This window comes from Lepidochelys kempii, chromosome 9, assembly GCF_965140265.1.
Source record: "Lepidochelys kempii isolate rLepKem1 chromosome 9, rLepKem1.hap2, whole genome shotgun sequence".
Lineage (NCBI taxonomy): Eukaryota > Metazoa > Chordata > Testudines > Cheloniidae > Lepidochelys > Lepidochelys kempii.
The window spans coordinates 101,994,187-102,020,874 of NC_133264.1; the positions used below are offsets into that span (position 1 = coordinate 101,994,187).

The window sequence follows — 26,688 nt, forward strand, 5'->3', positions numbered from 1 at the left end:
CAAATAAATCTGTTAGTCTTTAAGGTGCCACCAGACTGCTCATTGTTCTTTTGCTCTAGATTGCTGTGGCTAACAGAGAGAGACACCCAAGGTAAAACTGTCCAAAGGTTTATCCCAGAAGAGTAAACCCAGATTGTCCCCACTCAGTTCTAGACACAGTACTTCCCGCTGCATGCAATTGTTACCTTCTTTCACAGAGATCGCCCATTTCCAGGAGGGCCTTGTAGGCTCCAAAAATCACAAGAGCCCAGAGCTGGACCAACAAACACAAGACTCTCCTTCCAAGAACTGAGCCCGTTCCCACAGAAGCACTGACAGCCATCAGGGCACCTCATTGGACTCTGATCCCTGCCTTTCCTGGGTGGCAAAGGAGCACAGAAGCCATGGGGGCCCAACTACCAGAGACTGTCAGCACCTGTGAGAAGGGGAATCAGCTGCACACTGTAAAACAAGCCAAAGTCCAACAGTCCTAGAGAAATTGTCTTTGCTACATTCAACAGACATTGCGGCCTGCGGCCCAGTGTCACCTCTGTTTCTCGGGGCCGCTAATCAAGAAGCTTGCAAAAGCCAGTCTCTCGAGTGGCATGAGTTAGCTGTCAATGTTCAGGATCCCTCTCAGTTGGGCATCAGGCCCAGGCACAGTACAGAGAGAAGCAGCATGTGTTGCTCTGGTGGATGACTTCCTCCGGCCCAGAGACAAGGGGAAGCCATCCGCATTTCCCTTGCTTAGTCTTTCTGCAGTGTTTGATGCTGTTCCCCACACACTCCTGTCCCACCGCTGAGGGTATGTCTACACAGCAGCTGGGAGCAAGCCTCCCAACCCAGGGAAACAGACTCGCACTAGCAGAGCTGGAGCGAGTGCAGTAAAAATAGCAGTGTGGACATTGCAGCTCGGACTCTCAGGCCTACAGCCAGCTGCAGTGTAGACATACCCTAAGGGGCTACAGCATTATTATTATGGGCAAGTATTCTACCTCCAAATCCTCTCTTCAGGAGTCCCACCATCCCCTGTACTTTCCCTATATTATTCTACATCGATATAAAGCCTTTCAGAGAGACCAGGAGACCATATGGACTAAAGTGCCAGCAATATTCAGACAAAACCCAGATGTACACCTCCTTCGCATCAGACGTGAATAGCACCATCTCTCAGTGCATGGCTGAAGAGAGCACCTGGATAAAGAGCAGGTGGCTAAAGCTGAACCCAGGCAAGAATGAGATGATTTTGGCAGGAAGGAGGAAGAGTGTCAGAATAACCCTTCCCTTCTGTGTAATATCCCCCATTAGCAGAGCTTTAGTGCTTGGCTCCACTAACGGGGCTTGTGTTGGTGAAATCAGGTCCTTGGACTCAGCACTGCTGCTGGATGCCCAAATAGCCAGGATGGCAAAAGCCATCCACAATTGTCTTGTGACTGGCCAGAACATGGAGTCCTGACCTGTCGGACGCAGACCTGGCCCTGGAGATCCACGTATTCGTGTCTTGGAGGCTCAACTGCTGCCCCTCAGAAAATTGAGGGCTGAAGCCACTCACTGGCTGAACCAAAGTCCAGTCACCCACCCAGCCAGGCAATTCTGATCTCCATGAACAACGTCGCCTCAGTGCTGCTTTCAGCAGTGGCTCCCTATTAAAGAATCCAGTCACCTTTTTTATTTGGATTATTCTGCTTTTTAAACAAATTTTATTTTTAAAAAAGAAAAGTAAAATGCTTCCTCTTTCCACGGTGTGAGTGAACGAATCAAGACCGTTCCACCAGCCTTTGATGGAGAACGGGGATGTGGCTGGGTCAAAGATGTGGGGATCAGGACTCCAACATTACAGTCCTTGCCCTGCCATCAGACCGCTGTGCAACCTTGGCTAAGTCACCTCACTTCTCTGTGCTGAAGTTTCTTTGGGTGAAAACTAGGATCACTTTGCTGAAGGTGTTGTGAAGATTGACTGTTTGCAAAGTGCTTTGAGATCCAAGTGTGCTAAGAGCTATTATTATGTGATCTCTTTTCTATAAGAATTGGGGAGTATTTCCTACTCTGTGCAAAGTGTTGCTGAGACAGATGTTTGCAGCCCTTTTATTGTGCATAGCTTACCTGTGTGGATGAGACTAGCTGCCACTGGAAAAAATGAGGGCAACTGGTAAAGAGCAGTGCAAGTCCTTTGCAATGGATATGGACCTTTAGAGCAATGAGAACAGCAGGAGACAAATGCGGTTAACTGTAGAAAAGTATGAAATAAGCAACAAATTTGTGCAGAGATAAAGGTGCAGCAGTTGTAGAGCAGATGTGCGGGGATTTGGAGAATGATACATGAGACAAGGAGTGAGTGACAAAAGCACCAGTAAGAGTTTCAGAAGAGGAGGATGCAAGGTTAGGATGTATTCTGGCCATTCAGTAATGGTGATAAGTAGTTTACAGATCATGGAGATGTGCGGGGGGGAAACAGAGGTTGGGTCATGGATGCCTCCAAGTTTTCTAGCCTTTGAGGGAAGGAAAGTTGAGTTAAGGGGAGCAGTATCCACACTGGAGACAAGGCATGGAGAGGATTCCACCCAAGGCTGCCACATGGCTATCGTGTCTGAGGAGTTCAACGGAGATGGAGCGGGCAGCATGGAAGCCTGGATGCTAGTGAAGAGAAATGCCATTCCTGCAGGAGGCCATGTTCAAATCTATTGATGGAAAACAGAGATCCTAATGCTTCTCTTAATTGTTCCTAATACACACGCTTGTTACCAAAGTTCCCTCTGTTGTAATTCCTCCTCCTTGGCCATTGCCTCTGCCCCCATCCCCCTTTCCTTCAGTCCTTCCTAGTTAGACTGTCATGTCACATATGCATGTCTGACTTCACTGCAGGGCTGAGGAGTAGGAAAGAGGAAACTATTGCCAAAATACAAGTAGTGGTAGCCAGAGAAGGTGGCTGGGGCAGCCCCAGCCAATGAGAGAAGGCAGCTCTTTATGTAAAGCAATGGATTTCCCCCAAGTATGATTTTAATGTTTCTCCCTTTTAAGATTAGTCCAGTCCCTCCATGAGGTGGACCTCCAGGTCCAATATCACCCCACCACCGAGAAAGAGCTCTCAGATATTCATGGATTAGTAAATGAAATGGGCCTCCTCATTACCCTGCTAGCATCAAGTCAGGCTCATTCATCTCCCACCCCAGCATGATCACCCTGCTGTTTGGGGGGGACTTACTTCAGCTTCTGACCTTTGGTTTTGGAGCAACAATTCATTGTTAGTATTTTACAATATCCATGAAGAATCTCCTGGTGATGTGTGACTGAGGTGTATCTGAGGAAAGCTTACCCAGTCCATGTGGTGGTGTAACTAGCTGGATGAGAACTCCAACTTAGCTCTGGAGTTGCTGCTGGCTGTCCCTCCGGCTCACAACTTGCTGCTCTGCTTGGTGCTGTAAGTGTGAGAATCCTCTCAAGCAGAAGGGAGAGGACCAGTTTCTTTAATGTTCCTGCCAGCCTCCTCACAAGGCAGCCGCCTCCTTCCATCTCCTTTTAGTCTGCTACTCCTGGCCCTGGAACGTCCGCTGCTAAAGCGTTGCATAGCGATTGCCAGACTGGATCAAAGCTGGGGTCCATCTAGTTCAGTATCCTGTCTCCAACTGGTCAGCACCAGGTGTCTCAGAAAACAATGCAAGAAAATCTGCAACTGGCAGATGGGGGATAATCTGCCCCCCAGGAAGGTTGCATCCTAATCTGTAAAAATTAGGGATTGGTTTATACCCTGAAGCTTGAAGTCTTATATCCATCCCAAACCTTAGCCCCCATCTTTCTTCACTAATTATTATAACTCTGGATATTCTTATTATCCATATACATATCCAATCCCTCTTGATTTACTAAATTCTTGGCCTCAACATCCTGTGGCACTATGTTCCACAATCTAATTATGTGTTGCCTGTAAAAGGATTTCCTTTCACTCAACGCACGACTAGCCTAACTGCTTAGACTGGCTCTTTCAGTGAACCCTGGTACGGAATGAGGAACCCCACTACAGGGTTAAGGGTACGTCTATGATGCCCCCTTGCGGGACTGGCAGACGCAACAGCCATTATTAAACCAGAAGAGCTGACTTATGTGCTGATTTGCAGAGAACTTTGGGTTTTCCTAGGCTTGGAATTGTATTTGGCTTCTGTGTGTGCTGACTTGGGGTGGGCCTGGGCTCTCTCAAAGCCTGTGGGGGTAGAGGTGGCATGACAAGTGTTCATAACTTGGTAGTGTGTAATTTTAACCTGAACACACACAAGCCCCCTAGGAACCTGCGCCACAGCCCCCTTGGGGTTAAACAAGTGAGGAGCTCCACAGATGACGGGGAAACTTCAATCTACTGCTCAGCCCCACGTCAGCAACATACAGTGGGGGCTTCACACATCTTCATAAATGATCTGGAGGATGGTGTGGATTGCACTCTCAGCAGATTTGCAGATGATACTAAACTGGGAGGAGTGGTAGATACGCTGGAGGGGAGGGATAGGATACAGAGGGACCTAGACAAATTGGAGGATTGGGCCAAAAGAAATCTGATGAGGTTCAATAAGGATAAGTGCAGGGTCCTGCACTTAGGATGGAAGAACCCAATGCACAGCTACAGACTAGGGACCGAATGGCTAGGCAGCAGTTCTGCGGAAAAGGACCTAGGGGTGACAGTGGACGAGAAGCTGGTTATGAGTCAGCAGTGTGCCCTTGTTGCCAAGAAGGCCAATGGCATTTTGGGATGTATAAGTAGGGGCATAGCGAGCAGATCAAGGGACGTGATCGTCCCCCTCTATTCGACATTGGTGAGGCCTCATCTGGAGTACTGTGTCCAGTTTTGGGCCCCACACTACAAGAAGGATGTGGATAAATTGGAGAGAGTCCAGTGAAGGGATTAGGGGTCTGGAACACATGACTTATGAGGAGAGGCTGAGGGAACTGGGATTGTTTAGTCTGCAGAAGAGAAGAATGAGGGGGGGTTTGATAGCTGCTTTCAACTACCTGAGGGGTGGTTCCAGAGAGGATGGTTCTAGACTATTCTCAGTGGTGGAAGAGGACAGGACAAGGAGTAGTGGTCTCAAGTTGCAGTGGGGAAGGTTTAGGTTGGATATTAGGAAAAACTTTTCACTAGGAGGGTGGTGAAACACTGGAATGCGTTGCCTGGGGAGGTGGTGGAATCTCCTTCCTTGGAAGTTATTAAGGTCAGGCTTGACAAAGCCCTGGCTGGGATGATTTAATTGGGGATCGGTCCTGCTTTGGAGCAGGGGGTTGGACTAGATGACCTCCTGAGGTCCCTTCCAACCCTGATATTCTATGATCTCAGCTGGGGCCTGGGGTTAGTCCTTAGGGTCCCCATGTGTGCCACATCTTAAGAGTGTTTTGTCCATCTCCCCTCTTTCTGCGATCACACAACATCCTTGTAGTGACTCCAGCAATTGCTCCGGGGGGAAGTGACATTAGGAAAATATTTCTGTATTTTTAGCTCTTTGTTGCAGTTTAACGGCTGGAAACCAGGCAGAGCAGCCAGTGCCATCCATATTATTTATTTGTGTTGCACAGCCAGCCTGAAACCCCAGTCGGTATCAGGACCCCTGGTACTAGTGGATGTACAAATGCATAGCAAGAGACAGTCCCTGCCTCATAATGCTTGCAGCTGGAGTCAAGAGAAGACACAACAATGTGAGCATCAGGACTGTGCACACCCCCAGGAGATGCTCCATGGACCAGCTCTGTCTGCTGTCATGCTGTAGGAGCAGCACTTATGTGTCCCAAAGGAGCGGGGGAGGTGGGGATTAAAGTGGGTAAAAATTGAGCCATTTGGATTTCTCAGCATCTCCTAACACCCACTGGCAGTGGTTCCGAGCTTTGTCTGATGGGTGGCAGCAGCTCCCTGGGCTCTGGGCCAGGGAAGAAAGGTGTATTTGTTGTTCACCTTTCTCACACACTGAGCATTCCGAGGGGAAGCTGCATACGAGTGGGAATTTCTTGTGCTCTTAGTATCTCCATCTCCGCTTGGGTTTTGGTACCTGGAGATACACTGAGCTAGTCCCAGCAACTCTTTCATTGTATAGAATCCTAGCACAGAAATGATCATAGCTAGGCTCTGACTAGTCCAGGCCTGGGGAGCTGGGGCAGGACTGTTCTCCTCAACAGTCTCCAGGGCCTTATCCAGTCTAGTTTTAAATATCCCGATTGGTGGTTCCTCCCTTCTTCCTGCTGGAGACAGTCCCGCAGACTAACAGATCCTTCAGTGTCAGGGCATTTGTCTTGGTGTTTTCACTGTTCGTTGGCATCTGATCTGGTTATCTAGGTTCTAGGCTCGTGCTATTACTCTGTTTTCATCCCATCGCTCCTAACAGCGTACACTTGTGCTACTGCTCTAAACCATTCCTCTCCCACCTGGGTGTGGATTACTCCATGCAGATACTTACAGGCTTTTTTCAGTTTTCCCCCTTGGCAGGAGTGTAACCTAACTAAACATATTTCTGTGATTGTCCCTTGTAGCTTGGCCCCCAATCATTTCAGTGACTCTTCTCTGAACTCCTTCCAACTTTTCACTTTCTTCCTAATACAGAGGTGACCTGTATTCCAGGGGTCATCTGTAAATACCTACGTGGGGAACAAATACTTAATAATGGGCTCTTCAGTGTAGCAGAGAAAGTTACAACACGATCCCCTGGCTGAGGTGAAGCTGGACAATTTCACACTAGAAATAAGGTGTCAATTTTTAATTAACCACTGGAGCAGCTTACGGAGGGTCATAGTGGAGTCTCCATCCTGGGCAATGTTTAAATCCAGATTGGAGGTTTTCCTAACAGCTCTGCTCTCTGATTTCTTTTGGGGCAGTTCCACCACCTGTGTTATGCAGAAGGTCAGACTGGGTGGTCACGCTGGGCGCTTCTGGCCTTGGAACCGAGGAATCTGTGCACAGAGCACTGCCCTCTGCCTGCCCACAGCCCCAAAACAAGCTTCTTTTACCGTCCCATGGTGGTTGGGCTCTTTGAGGATCCATCCTTTTGACTGGCCTTGCGCACGCACACATCCACACCCCCCCCCCCCCCCCCCCCGGGATATCAGCGTACATGGAAATGGAAGGGACTGGAAGCACAAAACCAGGTGCAGGAATGAAGCTCTGTAGAACACCTCTAACACAGGAAGTAGAGCTTTGATGCCCCCAGATGAGAGGGGCTGGTGCTGTTGGGTGAATCCATTATCCTTTCACCTCTGCGTTCCCAATCTAGCTTGAGTCACAAGTGACCTTGAATTTAGTCTCATCCTGACCCCAATTTGTGCATATCACAACACAACCACACAAATCAGCGGGGCTGTCCATCTCTGCTCTAGGTCTGTAATAGCAGGGTGGGGGTGGGCACAGGAGGGGGTTACCGTGGGCTGGGGGGGTGGGCACAGGAGGGGGTTACCGTGGGCTGGGATGGCTGGGGGGGTGGGCAGCAGCAGGGTGGGACTGAAGGGTGTCAGGGGTGGTGCCTGTGGGGAGCCCTGAAATAACAGTGGGAGCTGCAAGACTAAGATTCCTGGTAGTGCTGTGTAGGTTCCGAGGCGGAAGTGACCAGGAAGTTTGCATGTCCTGATGGGGACAGGACTGCACTGGGAAGGGTGGCTACATGTCAGGAATGAAATGCGTTTGCAGAGTTGTGTTGTGGAAGGTGGGTCCAGCATCTGCCTGTGCTCCCTTTGATCCCAGCACTGAGTCTACCCACTGAAAATGTGTTCTCCTCCCTGCTTGTGCTAAAAGAGAAAACACCAAGCATTCTCCTTTCCAGTTAATGACAGAGGGCCCAAAGCAAGAACATAAGGATTTAACAATTTCCCTGGTTTCAGAGTAACAGCCATGTTAGTCTGTATTCGCAAAAAGAAAAGGAGTACTTGTGGCACCTTAGAGACTAACCAATTTATTTGAGCATGAGCTTTCGTGAGCTACAGCTCACTTCATCGGATGCATACCGTGGATACTGCAGCAGATTTCCCTCTATTCTTAGCTTCCCTCCATTGTGCCCAGGTGTTGCAGCACATGGGGTACAGAGTGATAGGCCCCTGGCTGTTTGGAAAGCAAATGAGCAGGCAGCCTTCCCTGGAATTCCCTGTCATGAGGGAAGAGGCCTCCTGAGTTTGTTTTAATGTAGATTCTGGATTTACGGTGCAGTGGTTACCCTGATACACCTTCCAGTTTTGCTTTAGATAATTACTGTTGCTTCAGTGCATTCAATATTCCCTCTGTGTTCCCTGTCCTGTATATTGGGAGCATTGCAAATAGTGACGGTACTTTTATATGTAGTTATTTTAACGACAGCTCTGAAAAGTGACCACTGTACATGGCATTTGGGTGTCACCCAACTGCGAGATCAAAAGGGTATTGTTTGTGTAGGCTGTAGAATGACAAGAGTATCCCTTGCTTCTCTTAGTGATCTCCTGGGCCTTTTCCACCAGTAACTTCTATGGATTTTGTGGGATTTCTGACCGAGTCATTTCAGCCAGGACAGGTTTTTGCCCCTTTTTTCCCAGCACTGTGATTGGCAGCTGGCTCCATGAGGGGGCTGAATGGTGCAGCAGGCTCCAGGGGTAGGAATGAGGCAGCTGTGTCTTTAAGGGCCTGCTGTTTAACATTCTCGCTGCTGCTGATGCTGCCCTGTGCTGTGATTGGCTGAGGGCCGGGAGAACAGGGAGGCTGGAGATAGATGCTCTCGCCTTCTCCCTTCTCGTCCAGGGACCAGAAACAGCAGAATCCTCCAGCCCAAGCCCTGCAGGTGAAGCCAGCTATCTTCTTCCTACCCCCTGCACATACCCACTGAGGGAGCCTGACTACGCACACGGCTGCCAGGGCCAGGGACTCCTCTGCCACGGACCCTCACTGGGGAAGCAGCAAAGCAGCTAAATGAAGCAAGGCAGAGAGCTGATTGCACCGAGCCCCCCATGCCAGCAGCTCTCCAGGGCCTGAGGGGCAAGCTGACATGCTAGCACCTGAATGGCTGGCAATGCAGAACAACAGAAACCGTTTTTATGGTGTGGCTGTCCTTTGGAGATAATAGATTTATAATTCTGGTTTTTGTACAGAAGACTCTGGACCATCTCTCTACAAGAGGGGGAGGGGGTGCGTAGAGGGAGAGGAGGCGGAGGCATATTCTGCTCGGGGCGGGGGGTCCCTTTTCCCTTTTGTTCTTGGTTGTGTGTGTATTATGAAAGCAAATATGCACAAGCACCACCACTGTTGTAAGTGCCCAGAGTGCTACGAAGTGACGCGGATGGCGGCCCTGCGTCGCATGGAGCCTCCGTCCTACGGCGAGTGGCAGCATGAGCAGTACGGCTACGGGGGCTACAGCTCGCAGACCCTGCCGTCCCAGGGGGGAGCCACCCCCACCTCTCGGAATAAGAGCAAACTCATCCCCACCTCCCGGGACAATGTCCCTGCTCCCCTGAAGCAGGGGCAGGGGAAGAGCACTCCCAAGATGAACGGGAACAGCACAAACTGGTGGCCAGAATGCACATGTTCGAACCGCGACTGGTATGAACAGGTATGGGACACAGGTTGGCTCCCCGCAGCCAAGGTGGTGGGGGGGGGGAGGGGCAGCTTTTGTTACAGGGCTTGTTACCACTCCCCAAGCATCCTAGGCACTCGTTCTGCCTCCGTGTGTCTAGAGTAAATGGCGGGGGGGTTGAGGTACCCCAGGGATGGGGCAAGTGGGTGGAAGGACCCCTGGATTCTGCAGAATGTTCATTCGGAAAGAGAGATGTGTTAGCAAGAAGGTGGCATCCTGTAGCACATTTCGGCACTGCTTGGCTATTTGGGTTGGCTGGACGGGCCAGGACTTCCCAGGCCAGCATCGAGGCTGTGCACTCTCTTCTCTCGTTCTGCTCTGGGCTAGGAACAGCCTCCTGAGGCCTTAGCTGCTAAGGCCTGTCTGAATTCCGCTTGGCACAAGTACCGGTGATCATTGGCACCCCACCCCAGGTTCTCATTGCTCAGAATGCAGCTGCCTGAAGTCTCGGTGATGCCAAGTGTCCCATCAGCCCTTGGGAGCAAGGCACCAGGCATACTGCCCTCAGGGCAGTCTCTGAGGCTGTTGGCACCGACTGCCAGCACTCACCAAACTAGTTTCCCACCTTCTATTGGGTTTGGAAGCCTGTTCCCCACTCGTCGTTCCAAGCTCTCCATCCCCATCGATAATTATATAACCTTCTTCTGGTCTCTGGCATGTTGTGTGCTTTCTGCCCCATTTCACTGCCTTTACTTCTTCCCATCTTATTACTGGTCTCCTTAACGAGCAATTGCCGGGCTGTCTCTCTCATCTTTTCTACATGGGGAGGCCATTCTTCTCTTGAACCCATCAGCCAGCCTAGAAAATGGATGGAGCCTGTTTGCAAAGCCGTAAAATGGAGGCTGGGGCCAGGCTGAGAGACCATCTACCTCCAAACCCTGTTCTTTCCTCCCTACGTCCTTCTTGGTTACTGGCTGAATCCCTGCGCATCTCTGAAATAATCTGATTTTGAAATGAAACTCCCAGAGGAGTGTTTACAGAAAGTGCCCCAAAACCAAACGTCCTCCTAGGAGGACGGTTTCTGTCTGTCTCTTCACCTAAATCTGTCTCTAGCTTTCCTGCTGGCTCCCAGCAAGCTGGCTCCATCCTGTCTGTGCTGTAGCTCCATCCAATGCATGGAGCGCGAAGGGCGAGATAGGCACCGGGATGTCAGAGCAGCCAGTGCCTGTTATTCCTTCATTTCTCCTCCCCTCCCCCTTAACCCTGGCAGTGGCGGGTGCTGGGATGGTCCTGTTAAGATGATTGCAAAGGGTGACAGAGAGAAATGTCCGTTTGATCAGTGCCATCAGCAGAGCTGGGGTGGGCAGAAGGGGCCATGCTTTCACATGCAGGAATCCTTCATGTTTTGCAATGGTAGAACAGGAGTCCTTTTCTCTTTGTGATGCTACCACTGAATGTTAGAGGTTGGTTTGGCTTGAATGTCTGCAGATTGGAGAATGCTTTATTAGGTTCTACCATTGCTAAAAGGCAAAACCATCTCCCAGCAGTGCAAGGGATCGATGGAGTGATGCCTTACCTGTGTGCAGGGTTACATGTGCCTAGCAAGGCTCCGCATGTATCATATGGGGGTGGGTGGGTGGGGGTGTGTGTGTGTGTGTGTGTGTGTGTGTGGTATGAACACCGACCATATCAGAGAAGGCAGAATTGCTCCCTGGTGTGTAGCAAATGTATGCACTGAGTAAAGCTGTGCAGCAAATGCCTAAGGCTCAGACATCTTGCACCTTTACAGCAGAAGCATCAGTGTTCTTCGCCGTCCAGTTATGGACAGGCCGAGGACAAAAGGTGGGCAAGCAGAAACAGCTGTGCCCGGCCGCTACAACAGTAAAGGAGATTGGTTCTGTGAGGCTGAAGGGGCTTTCGCGATCCAGTGGGAGTGTGATGGGGGGGTGCAAATGCTAAAGGTAATTGTTCAAACATCACAGCACTGTGTCGCACTAGAGATAAAGCCAAGTCTGCTCTGATATAGGGCTGCCCCTTTAAATGGCATCTGTGTTCCTGGAACCATTTCAAAAACCTGAGATGAAAAGGATTGTGTAGACAGAGCTGGAGGAGGAAGAGGGGGCTGGGGGACTGCACTGTGAGAGGAGGGACCCGCTCACTTCACTGTGGGCTCTGCACCTCTCTCCTCCTCCGTTGCAACCTGTTCTCTCTCCCTCACATGCAAACAGGCACGTGTGCACACAGGGTCTGCTCAGCTGCTTGCAGGCATGCAATGTAGTGTGACACACACACACGAGGGGTTCGTGCACACAGTGTTCACTCCCGTCTGGTACATGTTCCTTTACCTCCTAGAAACACATGTATTGTATGCACCACTACAAAGGCATACATTATGTGCCCACACACGCTGCCTTGCACAAAAGCACACCGTATAATCAGAAACATTAACACACACCACCTCCCACCTCTCGTGGCCTGGCTTTTTCCCCTCCTCCCCCCACAAATTGGCTTATGCAGGCAATCGAGAAGCCCCTATGCCTGATTCCAGGAAGGGCACAAGGGCTCAGATAGGCTTTTTATCCCCAACTCCCCCTCCTTTTCTGGCTCTCTTCCTTCTCATCTCTCCTACCCCCAGTCATCTTTTTTTCCTCTTATTAATTCATGCCTTTTTTTCTCCTCCACTTTTTCTTTAAGTCTCTCTTGTTCCTTAATTGTTCTGTTTTTCCTCCTCCCTCTCCCCTCCCCACTCTGTCTGCCAGCACCCTGGAAATGGGAAGTGGGGCCGGGCATGGGTGAGCAGAGGAATCCGCGCTAACCCTTTACTAGAGAAGGGAAAGAAAGGCAGAGAGCAGCATTAGCCAGCTGGGCAGTGTCACTGATCTGCAGTGGCTAGAGGAACTGAGTGCCAGAAGCCCCGCCCCTCCCCTCCCCTTCACATTGATGCTCCAGGCTTCCCAGGGGAGAGAGGCATTTAGAAATTCCCAGTACGTCCATCTAAGGCTGCACTGACATGTTGTGCTGAAGCCTATGCTCGGTTTGTCTCCCGCACCGAGGCGCTAGGACGTGGATGCCAGTGTTTACAGGCCACAGGCCTGGCATCATCACCAGCAGAACAGGCAGGAACCAGACCCTTACTCCCTCCGCCCCCTCCCCCCAACGGAACAACCTTTGGAACCAACCTCGACCGAAGGGTCTCCTCTCCACCCACGAAAGCCCAAAACACACTGGGATTCTGGTCACTCTGAAGGGGAGCCCCAATAGTTAGAATGAGACACACTGAGGTGTCCAAGGTTTCAGCGAGTTGTTCTGGGACACTAAGAATTTCCAGTGACATGTGTCCATGGGACACAGATGGAGAATTGCCACACGGGCAGAACTTCAGGGGTGGGGAGGCCGGGAGGCATAGCCATACTTTAAGCTGGAGCCTTGGAGGTTGCTAACCATTTGTTAGCAAATGTCCTGTATTTCTTGAGGCTGCCTCAGCTTTGCTGTCCCTGCTTGATCTGAAATGCCCATTACTGAATAAAGTATCCAGTGCAGCAGAGGTCTCCTGCTCTCTCCTTCCATGGGCCTCTCTGGAGTTCTGTGGCACTGTCAAAGTTTAGAAAGAACACCATCCATGTCATTTTAGGGGTGTGTGGGGGGGTGACTATGCAAATGGGGGAGAAATATGGTCATGTAGGCAGAGTGGCATTAGAAGAACGTTCGATAAACAGCCAAACGTGACTGTATCTGAGTGTAGGAGGTACCCATAGACTCAAACCAGGAGGTAGGTGATGAGGGTGGCTCCGAGTACCTATGGCTCCATAGCCCAGCTAAAGGAGCAAGAGGTGCCTGGTGTCCTTCGGTTCCCTCAGAAAAGACTAGACTTCCTGGAGAGGGCATCTCGGGGATCCCAGCAGCAGGTAGGAATGTCCCCTTTGGCAGGGTTTTGTGCCTGTGCAGGGAAAAGCAGTAGAAGGGTCAGGCAGCCATGTGCAAGGTGTGGGTTGGTTTGGTTTCTGTGGGGAGTTGCTAAGGAAAGGTTAGTTGAACGCTGAAAGTAGCATTTGCTTTAGTTTCTCCCTTCAATTGGGAGAATTGACGTGGTATTTTTGGCACAGTTGCGGCAGGCATGTCTGGAGGTAGCACTTGCTCTACAAGGGCCGACCTGCTGTTTTTGACAAGGATTAGGATGTTGGCGTTCTAAGACCCCAGGGGATAAGGGGTTGGATGAACAGAAATGAAACCAGGACGACAGAGCACCAAGAATCCAAAGAACTGTACCCAACATTTGGGAAGGAGGAAATGGTTTTTAACATCACAGAGATCACTGAGGCTCAGAAGGATAAGGAGAGGAGGAGTAAGCCAGGCTTCATAGCATTGTGAAGGGGAAAGAAGCCCATCTGGAGATGGTCTCAGGTGCTGTTGTGAGAGGGGTTGCTTAGATGAGTGACCTTCTGTGAGATTTTGCTGGGAAAGGGGAGGTTGGATGTGGGTCAGAATCTGAAAAAGAGAAGACATAGGGAGAATTTCTGAGATGAGTGTGGATATTGGCCTTCAGAATATGAGGGAAGACACAATGGGCTAGTGAGTGGTGAATGGCCGATTACTGGAGTGCTGGAAAGGGCAGGACTAGCAAGCAGGACATACACTGAGAGGGAATAGGCTAGAAGCCAGAGATGATGCCTCGCTGGTTTCCAGGAGAGGTGGGAGGGGATGGTGAACAAGAAAAGAGGTGATGGGGACATGGAGCTATATGAGGTGGTAAGGTTGGCAGGCTGATGTTGCTATGGCTACTTATATTCTATTCATGGAAGAAATTAGCTAAATCTTTGCACTTGAAGATGGAGGAGGAGGGAGTTCTCGGCGTTTCGGGGAGAGAGGAAGAGAGAGAAGCTGAAGCAGGAAAGGGGTAAATTTTCCTTCCAAGTGCTATTCTTGGTGTGGGGAGAAGTAATTCTATAAGGGGTGAAATTCTGGTCTGTCCAGGCTGGAGAAAGTGAAGGAAGATGAGAATTTACAGACCAGAAATAAGGCACAGTAGCAGCAGAGTCTCCAAGGCACAGTGGGCCTGTCAGCTGTCTCCAGTGTGACTGATCCATTCCAGAAGGAATGGGGAATTGCACATGGCAGGCCATACTGGAACATGCCAAGCAGGCCTTTTCATGGAAGGAGCGAGCTCTGCTGCACATCAGGAGGGATTTGCTGCACATCAGGACTTGGTTTTAATTAAAGATTTCAAACCCTGTGAAAGCTATTTTTAGCTATTTAGATGTAGATAAAACAATAGCAAAATCCTCCCTTAGCCTCTCCTCTCCCCTTCCTGTTTCAGGGGCTGGGTACAGTGCAAAAGAGGATGCATGGATTCTATTCTGATGTATGTTCCCCTCCTCTCCCCATTGCTGTCCTCTCCCTTTTTTTCCTGTCACCTCTCTGACCATTCCCAATGGGTCTTTCGCTGGGTTAGCCTCACCCCTCAGTTGTAGGAGTCCTGGGGCTGCTGCCCAGGGCCTTCCTTTCTCTTACTTGACAACCTCTCTCTGAATGATTTCTTCTGTTCACCTACATTCATTTATCACCTCTTCGCTGCTGCTGTGTGAATCCACATAGCTGCTCTCGCCTCGTCTCCTTCCATCCAACTGTACATGTGAGCGTGTGTCTTAACAGTGCTTCCTGGCTGTCTTGCCATCCACTAGCTGAACATGGCCAGAAACTGAACTGCTCATCTTCCTTCCCAGACCTTCGCCACTTCCCCTTGGACAGTTCCTCCTCCCTGTCACTCATGCCCATACCCTAGTAACCCTCTGCAGCTCCTCCCTCTCCCATGTCCTCCACATGCAGTCTGTGTCCAAATCCTGCTGCTGCTCCCTGAAAAGCCTGTTCCTTTCCCTCTCCGTGTGCCTACAGCCCTCAGTGATAACTCCATTCAAAAGCAAGTCTCCTGCTACAGAACCACTGGCCCTTTGACATGTGACACATGAGACAGATGGGTATACCACCATTGGAAATATTGAGCCAAGTCCTGTCCTAGAGTTGTAGAAAGAGTAAATCAACCCACATGTGTAAGTCTTTTTCAAGAGTGTAAATCCAAGCTGGATTCCAAGGTACAAAGCCTGCCGACTGAGGAAGGTCTGATTCCCAGACACGGGTGGGTGGGTGGCTGGCTGGCACATGTGATTGACAAGCTCGGAGGGTTGCCCAACTTGGCTTACAGAAGCTGCACACTGATACAGCACAGAGCCCTTGTAACAGGCAGGCAGCTAAATCCAGGGCAACTAAGCAAGAAAGAGAAAAGCTGCTCAAATCACTGCAGACAGGAACCACCCAGAGGGCCACATAGATAGGCCAGGGCCATCATGGCTCCCACATGGCAAAGGAGAAGCATCCAAAAGTGTAGTAAAATAGACCCTTGACTCTGAAAGTGGGTTTTTTTGTAAAATATACGGCGTGTGTGATAATATATGGACATGTGTTTAGCCACACCTCAGGGAAGCAGTGATTTGCAGGGAGTCAGTGTGTTTGAGTGGATAAGGCATTGGACTAGGAGGAAGGAAACCTGGATTCTATTCCAAGTTCTGCAGTGACCTGGTAGGTGGTCTTGTGCAAGTCACATCATTTCCTTGTGTCTCAGCTTCCCCATCTGTACTACAGGGGTCATACCTTCACTGTACAGTGATCTGAGAGCCATAGGTGGAAAGTGCTGTGTAAAATCAAATGATTGTTATGTATAAACCCACGGTTAAGAAAAATAGATGGGAAGTTGGTGCTATGGTTATAAATACAGACCAGTAATTTAAGGGGTAAAAAAACCTTAATACAACAGTTAACAAACCCAAGCATCTCAATCTGAAATGTAAAGTTAAAACCTCAAAAAGTTTACTTGACACCTACTATCTCGAGGAGTGTGTGAGGGTGAAAAATGCCAAGGCTGCCTCAAGTGAGGATTAAACAGGGCTATTCAGATGCTATCAGCATAAAGTTCCCCTTTTTGTTACTTCTTTGTTTTACCCTTCTGTGAACAATCATTTGGATTTGAGGTTCTGTTACCAAGGAGGTGGTTTGCTTTTACAGCACCCAAGAAATGCTTCTTAATGTTCAGTAACTATTCAATACACAACACAAAGCAAAACAGAAAAAAAAATTAATATTTGAAACTCCAAAGATCAGGCAAATCGTCCTTTAAACAACCTCCCATATTCCCTTTCTGTATCTGTCTGTTTTTAAGGGAGAAACACTCTCACACAAGGGTTCAGGTAGCACTAAATGTTCTTGTTATGGGAAAAGAGTCAATTTTAGGGGGTAACTGTCAGGACACGAGATCTGGGAGTACATAGTACCTATAAAAATTGGGTTTAGAGGCTTGAATATGGAGCAACGCGCCTAACTTTCATGTTCAAACCTAATTGCCTTAATTGTTTTTAAATGAAAACTTATAGGCTTCAGAAGCTGATTGCTTTTGCCTGGGAAAGCTTCCTGTCTGCCCTATTCTGCTGGGTAAGAGTCTCTTCTGGTCCCTAAAAGCCCCCAGAGTGAACATGGAAAAGCATGGAGTTCTGTGTCACTGCTAGTGAATGTTAAACCCTGCATATCTCAGCATCCCAGCCAAGAATCCTTGCAACTGGGGATGTTTTAAGCCCTGTATGTTTCACTGTTTTGCACACACCTGGGGATGTTTAAAACTAGGTCCACAATGATTTATGCAGCAGAGCGTATGCAGCCTAAGTGCAAAGGTGTCTCCGGCTTACGGTTCAGATTCAGAGTGGCTGACCATAGTGCAGAGTTTGCTAGGTTGTGAGATCTCAGACTCCTGGCATGAAAGCTGTCCATTAGGAAAGCTGGGGCGGTTGGATGTGTCTGTTGTTGTTGTGTGTATTGCGGCAAGACCTAGGAGCCCCATGGTGACAGGCACTGTACAGACACAGACCAAAAAGCAGTCCTTGCTCCAGTGAGTTTGGTGTCCATGTCCAGTGTCACGGGGAAGGTATCAAGGGACGGTGAAGAGGGAGACAGTCTCCGGTTGAGTAAGGGTATGTCTAGCGGTGTGGGCTCTGGCATGGGCTAGGCCTGTAAGTAAGTTTTCAGGCAGGCTGGGCAGCGCAGGTTGATGTCTGCACCACTGTGTCTTCCCCGCGAGGTTTCATGGCACTAGCTGGATTGCAGCTGGCATAGGAATATGTGTGCTAGCTTTTAGTCAGATCACCGACTGCCATGTAGGCACACCCTAAGCGGGTGGGTGGCTGTGCTCCCAGTCCAGCAACAGCGCTCCGCCTGTGGTCACCTACAGAGAGCAGCTGGAGTGCTGCTCAGCAGCAAGCGGGGTTTGCAAAGACCAGACCCTGTGTTGGAACTTCATGGCCTATCTCTTCTCCTCCCTTCCATGGCTTCTCCTACAATTTCCAGCCTCGCCATGGGTATAGGGCTTGGCTGCTGGCTCCTCTTTCGACTCACTGGGGTTGGGGTGGGTTGTGTGTGGTTTTGCAGTCAAGCTGGTGGCATTTCTTTACCACTGCAGGCGTCACCCCTTTATCTTCGGGAAGTGTTTTAAATGGCCTCGGCCTGGGATCACTTTTTGTCAAACCCAAGGGGGGGAAAAACAAAACAAATGGAGTTTTGGTTGAGCCCAGTCATGAGATGGGGCTTCCCACACTTTGCTGCAGGACTGTCCTACAGCCTTATTGCCCACTCACTGCTTGGAAAATGTCCCAATGTTCAGCTTAGATTTTCCTTTGCTCAGTTTCATGCCATTCCTCCTAGTTCAGCTCCGTGGGCTCCCTAAACTCTCCCTCTCTCTCTTTGGAGTTTGCACACCTCAGACAAATGCAGACAGTTGCTCTGTCCTCTCCAGCTGTCCTATAAAGAGACAATGCAGGTAATAAAAGGCAGCTCCAGAGAGCTGCCAGAAATGGCCTGGTCCCAACCAGAGTGGAGAGTGGAAAGAGCAGAAAGTGTGCCGAAGCAAGAGTGCAGTGCAGACTTACAAGAAGCCCGGTGAATGGCAAGAATGTGAGCTGGGACTGTAGGGAGCCTATCTCAGCATGAAAGAGGAACTATACATCATCTCTTCATGGAAGACTTATAAAAGCAGCTTTTCTAGGTCACCAGCCAGACAAATGCTTAGAAATGGTATATAAATCTGCATTCTCCCAAAGGTTAGACTGACAGATGTGAGCACTGGGCAGTCTAAAGGCATATGATAGGAGTTCCTTTCTACCCCACTGGAGAAATACAGATTTCTCCTTTTTCTTCTGCAATCTCCCGGGATTAGAAAGAGGAAGGAAATCTGCTGTCACATTGGACATGGCGGGTGAGAATCCTGCCAGACCTTTGACAGTAAGGCACGGTGATCAGCCTTTGGAGTGCTCCATAAAGGCTGAGCCAGGACAGCTTGGAATCCCTTCAAACAGAGCCCCGTGCAGGAGGAAGAGACCAGAATATCTTCTGATATGTAGAGTGACATTCAGAGACCCAGAGAGAACATCAATGCAAACTGAATTAGAACACTGAGCATTATACTATCATGGGCTTCATTATACACAGGCATCCTGTAGCACCGTCCGCATTCAAACTCCAGGCCTCTGCTCTGAAGGTAGCAGCATCACCCCCTATCTAATGCACTTCCCCTAGAAAGGGGACTAATGGATCCAGACAAGCCCTCCCAGTGGTGCCAAGTCTTAGATCAGATCCAGGTAAATGTATCTCTAGTGTAAAGAGAAGCGGGACCTGAGTTAGCTCTGCCCCAAAAGTTCAGATATACTCCCAAAATAACTGCGCACACATCTACACTCCAAAGGAAGGAGCTGGAAGGATTGTTCTGCCTTCTGATCTGCAAGTTGCACCTTCCTGGCTCTCACTCAGCTCACCATGGAGGAATGTCTTCATCTCAGGCATAAGAGTGAATGCTTCTTGGCATCCTACAGAACTTGTTCATAGCACAGCAAGCAGATTGGGTGGTGGGAAAAGAATTCTCCATGAAAAGCTTCAGCAGAGGCTGGAGAGAAACAGATGAGAACTCAGTCCAGACTAGGGTGAATCCTGCTAATGGTAAGCCAGCTTGCTATGCTGTTTTCCAGAGACTCCTGGGAAATTAATGAATTTAAATCATGAGACACTTCCCCACCTATGGCAGGACACTGTGCTTCTGTGGAGGTGACCTGCCAACAGAACAGGGTTTCCATGAATCTGCTTTCTGTGCACCCCTGTGGCACTGCACGCCAGTGCAGTTGCCTGTCCATTTCCCAGTCAGTGTCTGACAATCTAGGGCCTTTCAAGCTGGCAGTTTTTAAAAAATTTGTACATTTGTGTAGAAGCTTGTCCTGTGGCAGTGGGCGCCAGAGGGATTGCTTGTGGCCCATTCCTCACTGTGGATGGGATTCTCACTGAGCCTTTCTCTCCCCACTCTGAGATTCCAGGCATCATCCTTTGAAAGGACACACAGCTTCATCAGCTATTTGAAAAACCATTTACTTGTCTGTTACTAGTAACCCTGAGAAGATTACAAAGTAAAGACATTGAAAAGTCTGATTGGCCTTGCCCTCTGTGTGTGGTTCATTCAAACGGAGGGAGATGCAGAAACTACCAAAATGACTCGCCTATTTTCATTTAACTTCTTGTTTCTCATGCACTAGCCCAAAGCTACAGATGTGGCCCTCGGTCAGTGTGTGCATATGTCACTCTGTGCCTGAGCGACAGGGCATGCGAGTCTGTTAAAGAGCCTGTCTGAGAGACTGCAGCCATCAAACCACACTGGAAGGGAAAGGTCATTGGGTTATTTTTAAAAATAACCCAGATTCCCATTTTCTTGTCACTGGAGCACTTCTATGGGCCTAGGGCTTTGGAAAAGCCTGTTTTTACATATCCTGAATGTTGGCTCAGGAACTGACCACAACAGCACAGGAGCAGAGGAGGAGTAGTAGTGTAAACTTCCAAAGAGTGTGACTTGTACTAGGCCTTTGTGCCAAAGGGAGCAGCCACCTCCTTGCAATATAACTGAAATGGACAAACTCCTGCCCCTTATTATACCTGGCCAGCCGGCATGATCTTGGGCTGCATTTTGGAAGGCAAACAGGTCTCTGTGTACTCAGTCCCCTGCCCTCCTTGGGTCTGGCTGCCACGAGCTCCTAACCAGCGGTGCTGTTGTACCTCACAACTTGTTGGTGTGAAGAGAGCAACAGCAGCGTTTGACAGACATTTTGAGAAGGATGAAGAACTAAAGAAGCGTTGCGTCTCACAAGGGTCCAGAATCAGCATGGAGGGGCTTGCCTCCATGGGGACGAATGGCGATCAGCTTGCCAATGTAGGAATGAGTGGTGAGGACTCCAAAGGAAATGCATGGTAAAAACCAGCCAAGGAAAAAGCTGGAAAAGACGTGGGATTATCCTGGAAACTCTTCTGTGTGTAGCCCCCCTAGTGCTGACTGGGGCCAATAGGCACAACCACAATGTCAATAAACGTGATAATTTCTATCCCGTAAGGTCAGGTTCCTGACTTCACACCTAATAATAAATGGCAGCCTGGCAGGTCTGTATGGCCTGGGGTAGGTTTGGGGTTACTGTGAGGATTAGTTGAGAGCTATTAGAAGGAGGAACACAAATTTTCCCACCTGTTCCACTCAAACCTGCAGTCTCCCCTGCCGGCAGAAGTTCTTGCTTTAGTTCATCCCAGCAGCAACTGGGCCCTAACCAGCATCCCAGGGAGATCAGTAGGGCGCCAGACCTGTCCAGAGCGTTGGGCAGTCACTGGCTGCTTCCTCCATTGTTACGTGAGGGCTGGGTCTGGTGCTAGCTCCCGTCAGTGCCAGTGTTGGGCGCTCTGGACTGCAGATGCCTCGGCACAGTGTGGAGATCTTTCCCACCCTGCACCACAGGCTGCCGGGGCTGCTGGCAGCCTACTCCTGCTGGAGCTCCGGTGCCAGGGAAGTCTGGCCTTCCCTCTGCATCCCTACTGCCCGAAGCTTGTTCCTGCCTTGGCTCCTTCTCGCCTTGACTGCTGTAATTTCCGGCCTCCCCGTGCTCCCCGCCAGGCCTCGTTTTCCTCACCTTCACTCCGGCCACATCCACACCCCCCTGAATCCTTCCTTGAATGTGATCTGCATGGGTTTCATCCCACCGCCCAGACCCTGCACAACTCCACCCTGTCGGTATCCCTGCTCATTTCCTTTGCTCTGTCCAAGCCCCTCTGCTAGCCTCTCCCTCTGCCGCCTTCGCCCACATTGGCTTTGTGCCGGCTTTCCTTTAGCTTGGGACAGACTCTTCTCACGTCAGGCGACCTCTCCCTTCCTCCTTACCTCCCATTTCCCATGAAGCCCCACAGTGAGCCCTGTGAGACTCCTGCAGCACCTCAAACTCAGACTGGCAATGGACCCAGGCTCTTGGCCTGATATTCAAGGGTGCTGAGCACCTTCAGCGCCCGTGGATGTCAGTGGGATTTGTGGGTGTTCAGCCATGTGTCTACACTGCTTGGTTTGCGCCTGCCCAAGATGGTGAGCTTTGTAGGGCCAGGGCTGCCACTTCCATTTGTACCGCCCCAAGCATGATGGCAGGGCTCAGTAAACAATAATAATGTGATTGGGTGTTTTCGATGGAAGAGTTCTGACAGCCCCATTGAATGTGATCTAAGTGCACTGCTCTCTTTCCCTCTCCTCTCTTCATGGGACCATGCCATTCACCCTAAGGCCGAAATTACTTAAAACTCCACACAGACAAGGAAAAAGTCAATTCACCAGCATCTTCTTGCTGCCTAGCAAACAATGACATTCCTGCCCCTCCTGCTGCTTCTTGAGGGCCCAGTGTCTGTGAAGGCGGAAGACAATCAGTTCATCTATAAACCCTCTCTTGGACTTGTCAGACTTTCCGAAAAACATGGGCAAGATACAAACGTAGGGATCCCTGCAAGTGCAAAGTCACTAGTGACTCCTATCTAAACACCTCTCCCATAATACTCCACTTCCTGGAGTCGCTCCCAACAGGAGACAAACAGGGATTTCCTGGTCTGAATTCCTTTTGCCAGGATGTGGCTTTGTTTTAAGCAGCCACTTACGTTACTGTTCTCCTGGATCCCATGTGGGAAATTGCGCTCCCAGCAGTATTTTCAAATATAAAAAGCAATCGCGTGGAATGACTGGGACGGATGCTCATTGCATGGAGAGCAGAAACGCAGTGAGCAGGCTAGACAATGTGTAGCAAGGCTCAGGGAGGCCATGATTTGTGGGATTAGTAATGGAGCAAAGGGACTGTGATGGGGCATCCCAGGGGACATTGGCTGGTATTAAAAGCTTCTGTGACTTTACCACCGATAGCACCTGTCCTGCAGAAGGATCACAAAGCACCAGATGTGGTGGTAATCGCCATACAATACTTCAGGGTGCCATGTGATAAATTGCATTTACCTTTAACCTGTTCCTCTGCACTCTGCCACCAGTCCATCTCCGAGATGGCCTCTAGCATTTCAAACCTCTGAGCAATTTCAAACAGCCACCATTGTTTTTTAACCACCAGCTATAAAAGTGTTTTCTTTTTACTGAGAAATTTGGAATTTTCTCCCAAAATTGTACTGGTCTGGGACCACGGGCATGCAATATTCAGACCTAGCCCAGTGTTGGGTTTAAGATATGCTACCTCACAACTTATCAGGGTCCGATATGAGCACTCCATAGTGCCAGAAAGGGGAGCTTTGAGGTGGGGACACAGCTCTTGCTTCTAAGCCTCCTAGTTCCCAAGACGTTGCACCTTAAGTGTGACACTGCTTTATGTGTGGGTGGAGTTCAGCAGGAGCATTTGAAAGCGGTTGTGTTTGCCTGATCTAAAGGAGAATTAGCCCTCATCAAAGTCTATCCTTTTGTAGCCTGTAGTTATGGCAGCAGGAGAGATGAGAATGCATCAGTGAATTAATCAAATTAACCATCTCCTGCTTCATTCTGCCATCAGAATCTTTCTGGGTAAGACCGGAACCCCCAGCTTGTTGATTCCTTGCACTGTAGGTGGGGGAACTGGGAGAGTTAAAAATTCAGAAATTCAAACAGGTCAGACATGAAAAAATCAAAATTGGCAAGCTGGATCACACTCGTGGTCCTCTACCAGTGGCTGGGACCAGAGGTTTCAGAGATAGGTACCAGAAACCCAGCAGTAAGTAGTAATGGGATAATCTGTCACCAGGGCAAGCTTTATAGATTAATAGGTTTTAACACCGGAAAGGTCTAGTAGGATCATCTAGCCTGACCTCCTGCATAACACAGGCCAGAGAAACTCATCCAATAATTTTTGCATCGAGCTCTTAAATTTGAATTTTCTCCTACTCTCCACTACTTAGAGGCTTTCTGATGACCTAAAGTAGAAGGGTTTATATCCCTTCCAGAACTCTTTTTTTTTTTTTTTTTTATCCATACAAACGTGCAACATTTTTGGAATTCTGCTGAACTCTTGGCCTCAGTGCTACCTTGTGGCAATGAGTTCCATATGATTGATTGTGCACTGTGTAGAAAATATTTCCTTGTCTTAGTTTGCCACTTTTCAAATGTCATTGAGTGTCCTCTTGTTCTGTTATAGAGCCACAGAAATGTAGGGATGGAAGGGACCTCAAGAAGCCATCTAGTCCAACCCCCTGCGTCGAAGCAGGATTAAGTATACCTAGACCATCCCTGACAAGTTCTTGCCTACCCATTTCTTAAAAATTCCAGCAACGGGGATTCCACAACCTGCCTAGATAACTTAACTATTCTTAAAGTTAGAAAGTTTTTCCTAATGCAAACCTAAATCTCCCTTGCTGCAAACTCAGCTGATTACTTCTTGTCCTACCCGCAGTGGACATGGAGACCAGTTGATCGCTGCCCTCCTTGTAAAAACCCTTAACATATTTGAAGACTCCTATCATCATGTCCTGCCCCGCAGTCTTCTCTTCTCTTTAGAATATACATGTTGAATTATTTCAACTTTTCCTCACAGGTCAGGGCTGCTAAACATTTTATCATTTTTGTGGCTCTTTTCTGGACTCACTCCAGCTTGTCCCCTTCTTTCTTAACCTACGTTGCCCAAAACTGGCCAGAGTACTCCAGCTGCGGCCTCGCTGGTGCTGCGTAGAGTGGAACAATTACCTCCCATCTTTTACATATGAGACTTCTGTTAATACATCCCATAATTTCATTTGCCTTTTCTGCAACAGAATAACATTGTTGACTCGTTTTCACTTTGATCTGCTGTAAACCCCCCAGATACTTTTCTGCAGTACGGCTCTAACAGCCAGCCTGGAGGGATGGACAACCTAGTGCTTAGCGTGCATGGCTCCCAACTCCCTACTTGGTTGTGGGGCTTGTTTCTAAGGCTGGTGGGGAGGTAGGGAGACCCGGGGCCTCCCTCTCCACTGGGTCCTCGCCCTGGTTCCTAAGTTTGTTAGCCCTCTCAGCAGGGAGTCTAAATTCGCTGCCCTGGACTACTTCCTACCAGTCTGTTTGGTTTGGGGAATAGCCCCTCTAGTCCTCTTAGTTGGATGGCCTGTTCCTGTAGGCTGCTTCCCATGGGTCTGGAGTGGCACCTCATCATGGTCCCAGGCTCAGTCAGTGGTGAGGCCAAGTTCCACAATGTCACTGGGCTTCACCCTCTCAGTTGCACTCAGAGCTGGAGGCTCCTAGGTCTCCTCCAGAGTTTTCCTACAGCTGGGGGGACAGGGCTTCCTCCTTGGTGGCTGCCTGGGGGGGCAGGTTAGTGATCCTTCCCCTCACTTAGAGAGGTGGCTAGATCCATCCCCTGTGCCAGTCAGCCCTGAACTGAGCCCAGCTCTCTCCTTTTCTTGCCCTCCCGGCCTGGCATTAGCTGCAGATATATCAGGGCTAGCTGGGGGCTGCCTAGCCAGTTATTCCCCATTTGATACCTGTGTATTTGATTTTTCCTTTCTAAATACAGTACTTTGCACTTGCCTGTCCCTTATGAGAAAGGGAGACTATAGATCAGCGGTTCTCAACCTGCGGCCCATGGGCCACATGCAGCCCAATTAGTAGCCCAGCTGTGTGCTAACAGCCGCCGGGCCACGTGGTGGGGTCCGGGTTCCTGGCTGCCTGGTGCAGCAGGGGTCCGGGGCTGCTGCCCAGCTCCCTCCCCCCCCCCCCCCAGCAGAAGTCTGGGGTCTGGAGGTGCCACCCAGCCCTGCATGGTTTGGGGCTGCCAGCTGCCCTATGGGGTCTGGGATCGGGGTTGCCAGCCGGACCTGTGGGGTCTGGGGCTGTTGCCCAGCCTCCCACAGTCCAGGGTCAGGGTCACTGGCTGGTCCCACATGGTGGGGGTCCAGGGTTGGGCCTGCCACCTGGCCCACAGTGATAAATCAGTTGAAAACCACTTCCATAGATGATATGAAAATGGGCTCCCAATCATCCTTCTCTAGGCCATTCATTATTTTGAATACTTTTATTAATTATGGTGGAAGATAACATCTGTTCTTACTGAACCTGCTTGGAAGTGGAGAGGAAGGAGGCGCATCCTTGAGAGCACTGTTTGTGGGGAGTGAGGAGGAGGAGGTTACCTAGGAGCTGTGTTGGAAGAGACAGAGGGAGGGGAATCTGGTACAGTAGCTTTGTTCTTCTGTGCTTGAGGTGAGTGTCAGGAAGGGAGGGGGCCTAGGTGGGGCACAAATGTGTGGAGGAACTTTCTAAACTCCATACTTCTGTACAATATCTGTCTTGTGTTTGGAGGGTGAGTGATCTTGTGAGATGTTCCCCTTCACTGCCTTGCAATCCTCATCAAGCCCGCTTCTTTCTGATGGTGGAGGGCTGAATGCAGCTCTCTTGGGAACACATCGGCGCTGCTTCTGGCTAGAACATAGGAACTGCCTCACCAAATGAGACCATCTAGCCAGATGCTTCAAAGGACAAAATCCTGTGGTTGATAGTTATGGCCGGCAATGGCCATTCAAGTGATGCATCATTTCAGGGGTAGGGGAGCATGCTGTCTCCACATCAGCCCTCACTGTGGAGAGAAACAGTGAGTTGAGGAGCCAACCTTTGATCCCCCATGTGATAGAGCATGGTCCGTCTCTATATAATTGAGCTCAGCTATGGGAAGGATTTCAATGTCATCAGCCAATTAATGGGCATAATGGTTTTGGCCCAGGTGAAGCCGTGCTCATTGTTTATTAGGTGTTTGGGACAATTGTACCTGTGTATTCCCAGAGCTGCAGTGGCCAGGATACGCTTGGTGCCTCCTGCCGCTCTCCGTTCTTGCATGTCTCTAGACCAGTTTGCGGGGAGGAAGAGCCCAGA

General features: G+C 49.7%; 1 protein-coding gene across 9 annotated transcripts in view; it reads left to right on the plus strand.

Annotated features, from left to right (window-relative positions):
* The window catches only part of DLG3 (discs large MAGUK scaffold protein 3), a 179,995-nt gene that overhangs the window by 49,797 nt on the left and 103,510 nt on the right, over positions 1-26,688 (plus strand). For 2 of the 9 annotated variants that reach the window (XM_073358609.1, XM_073358610.1), the window contains exon 1: positions 9,100-9,503. The exons of 6 other annotated variants lie outside the window; for them this stretch is intronic. In XM_073358609.1, coding sequence (XP_073214710.1) covers positions 9,168-9,503 — 336 coding nt within the window. In that variant the 5' untranslated portion in view covers positions 9,100-9,167. Of the gene's footprint in view, positions 1-9,099; positions 9,504-26,688 lie in introns of those variants that run through there. One more of the 9 variants, XM_073358614.1, reaches the window with a different exon arrangement.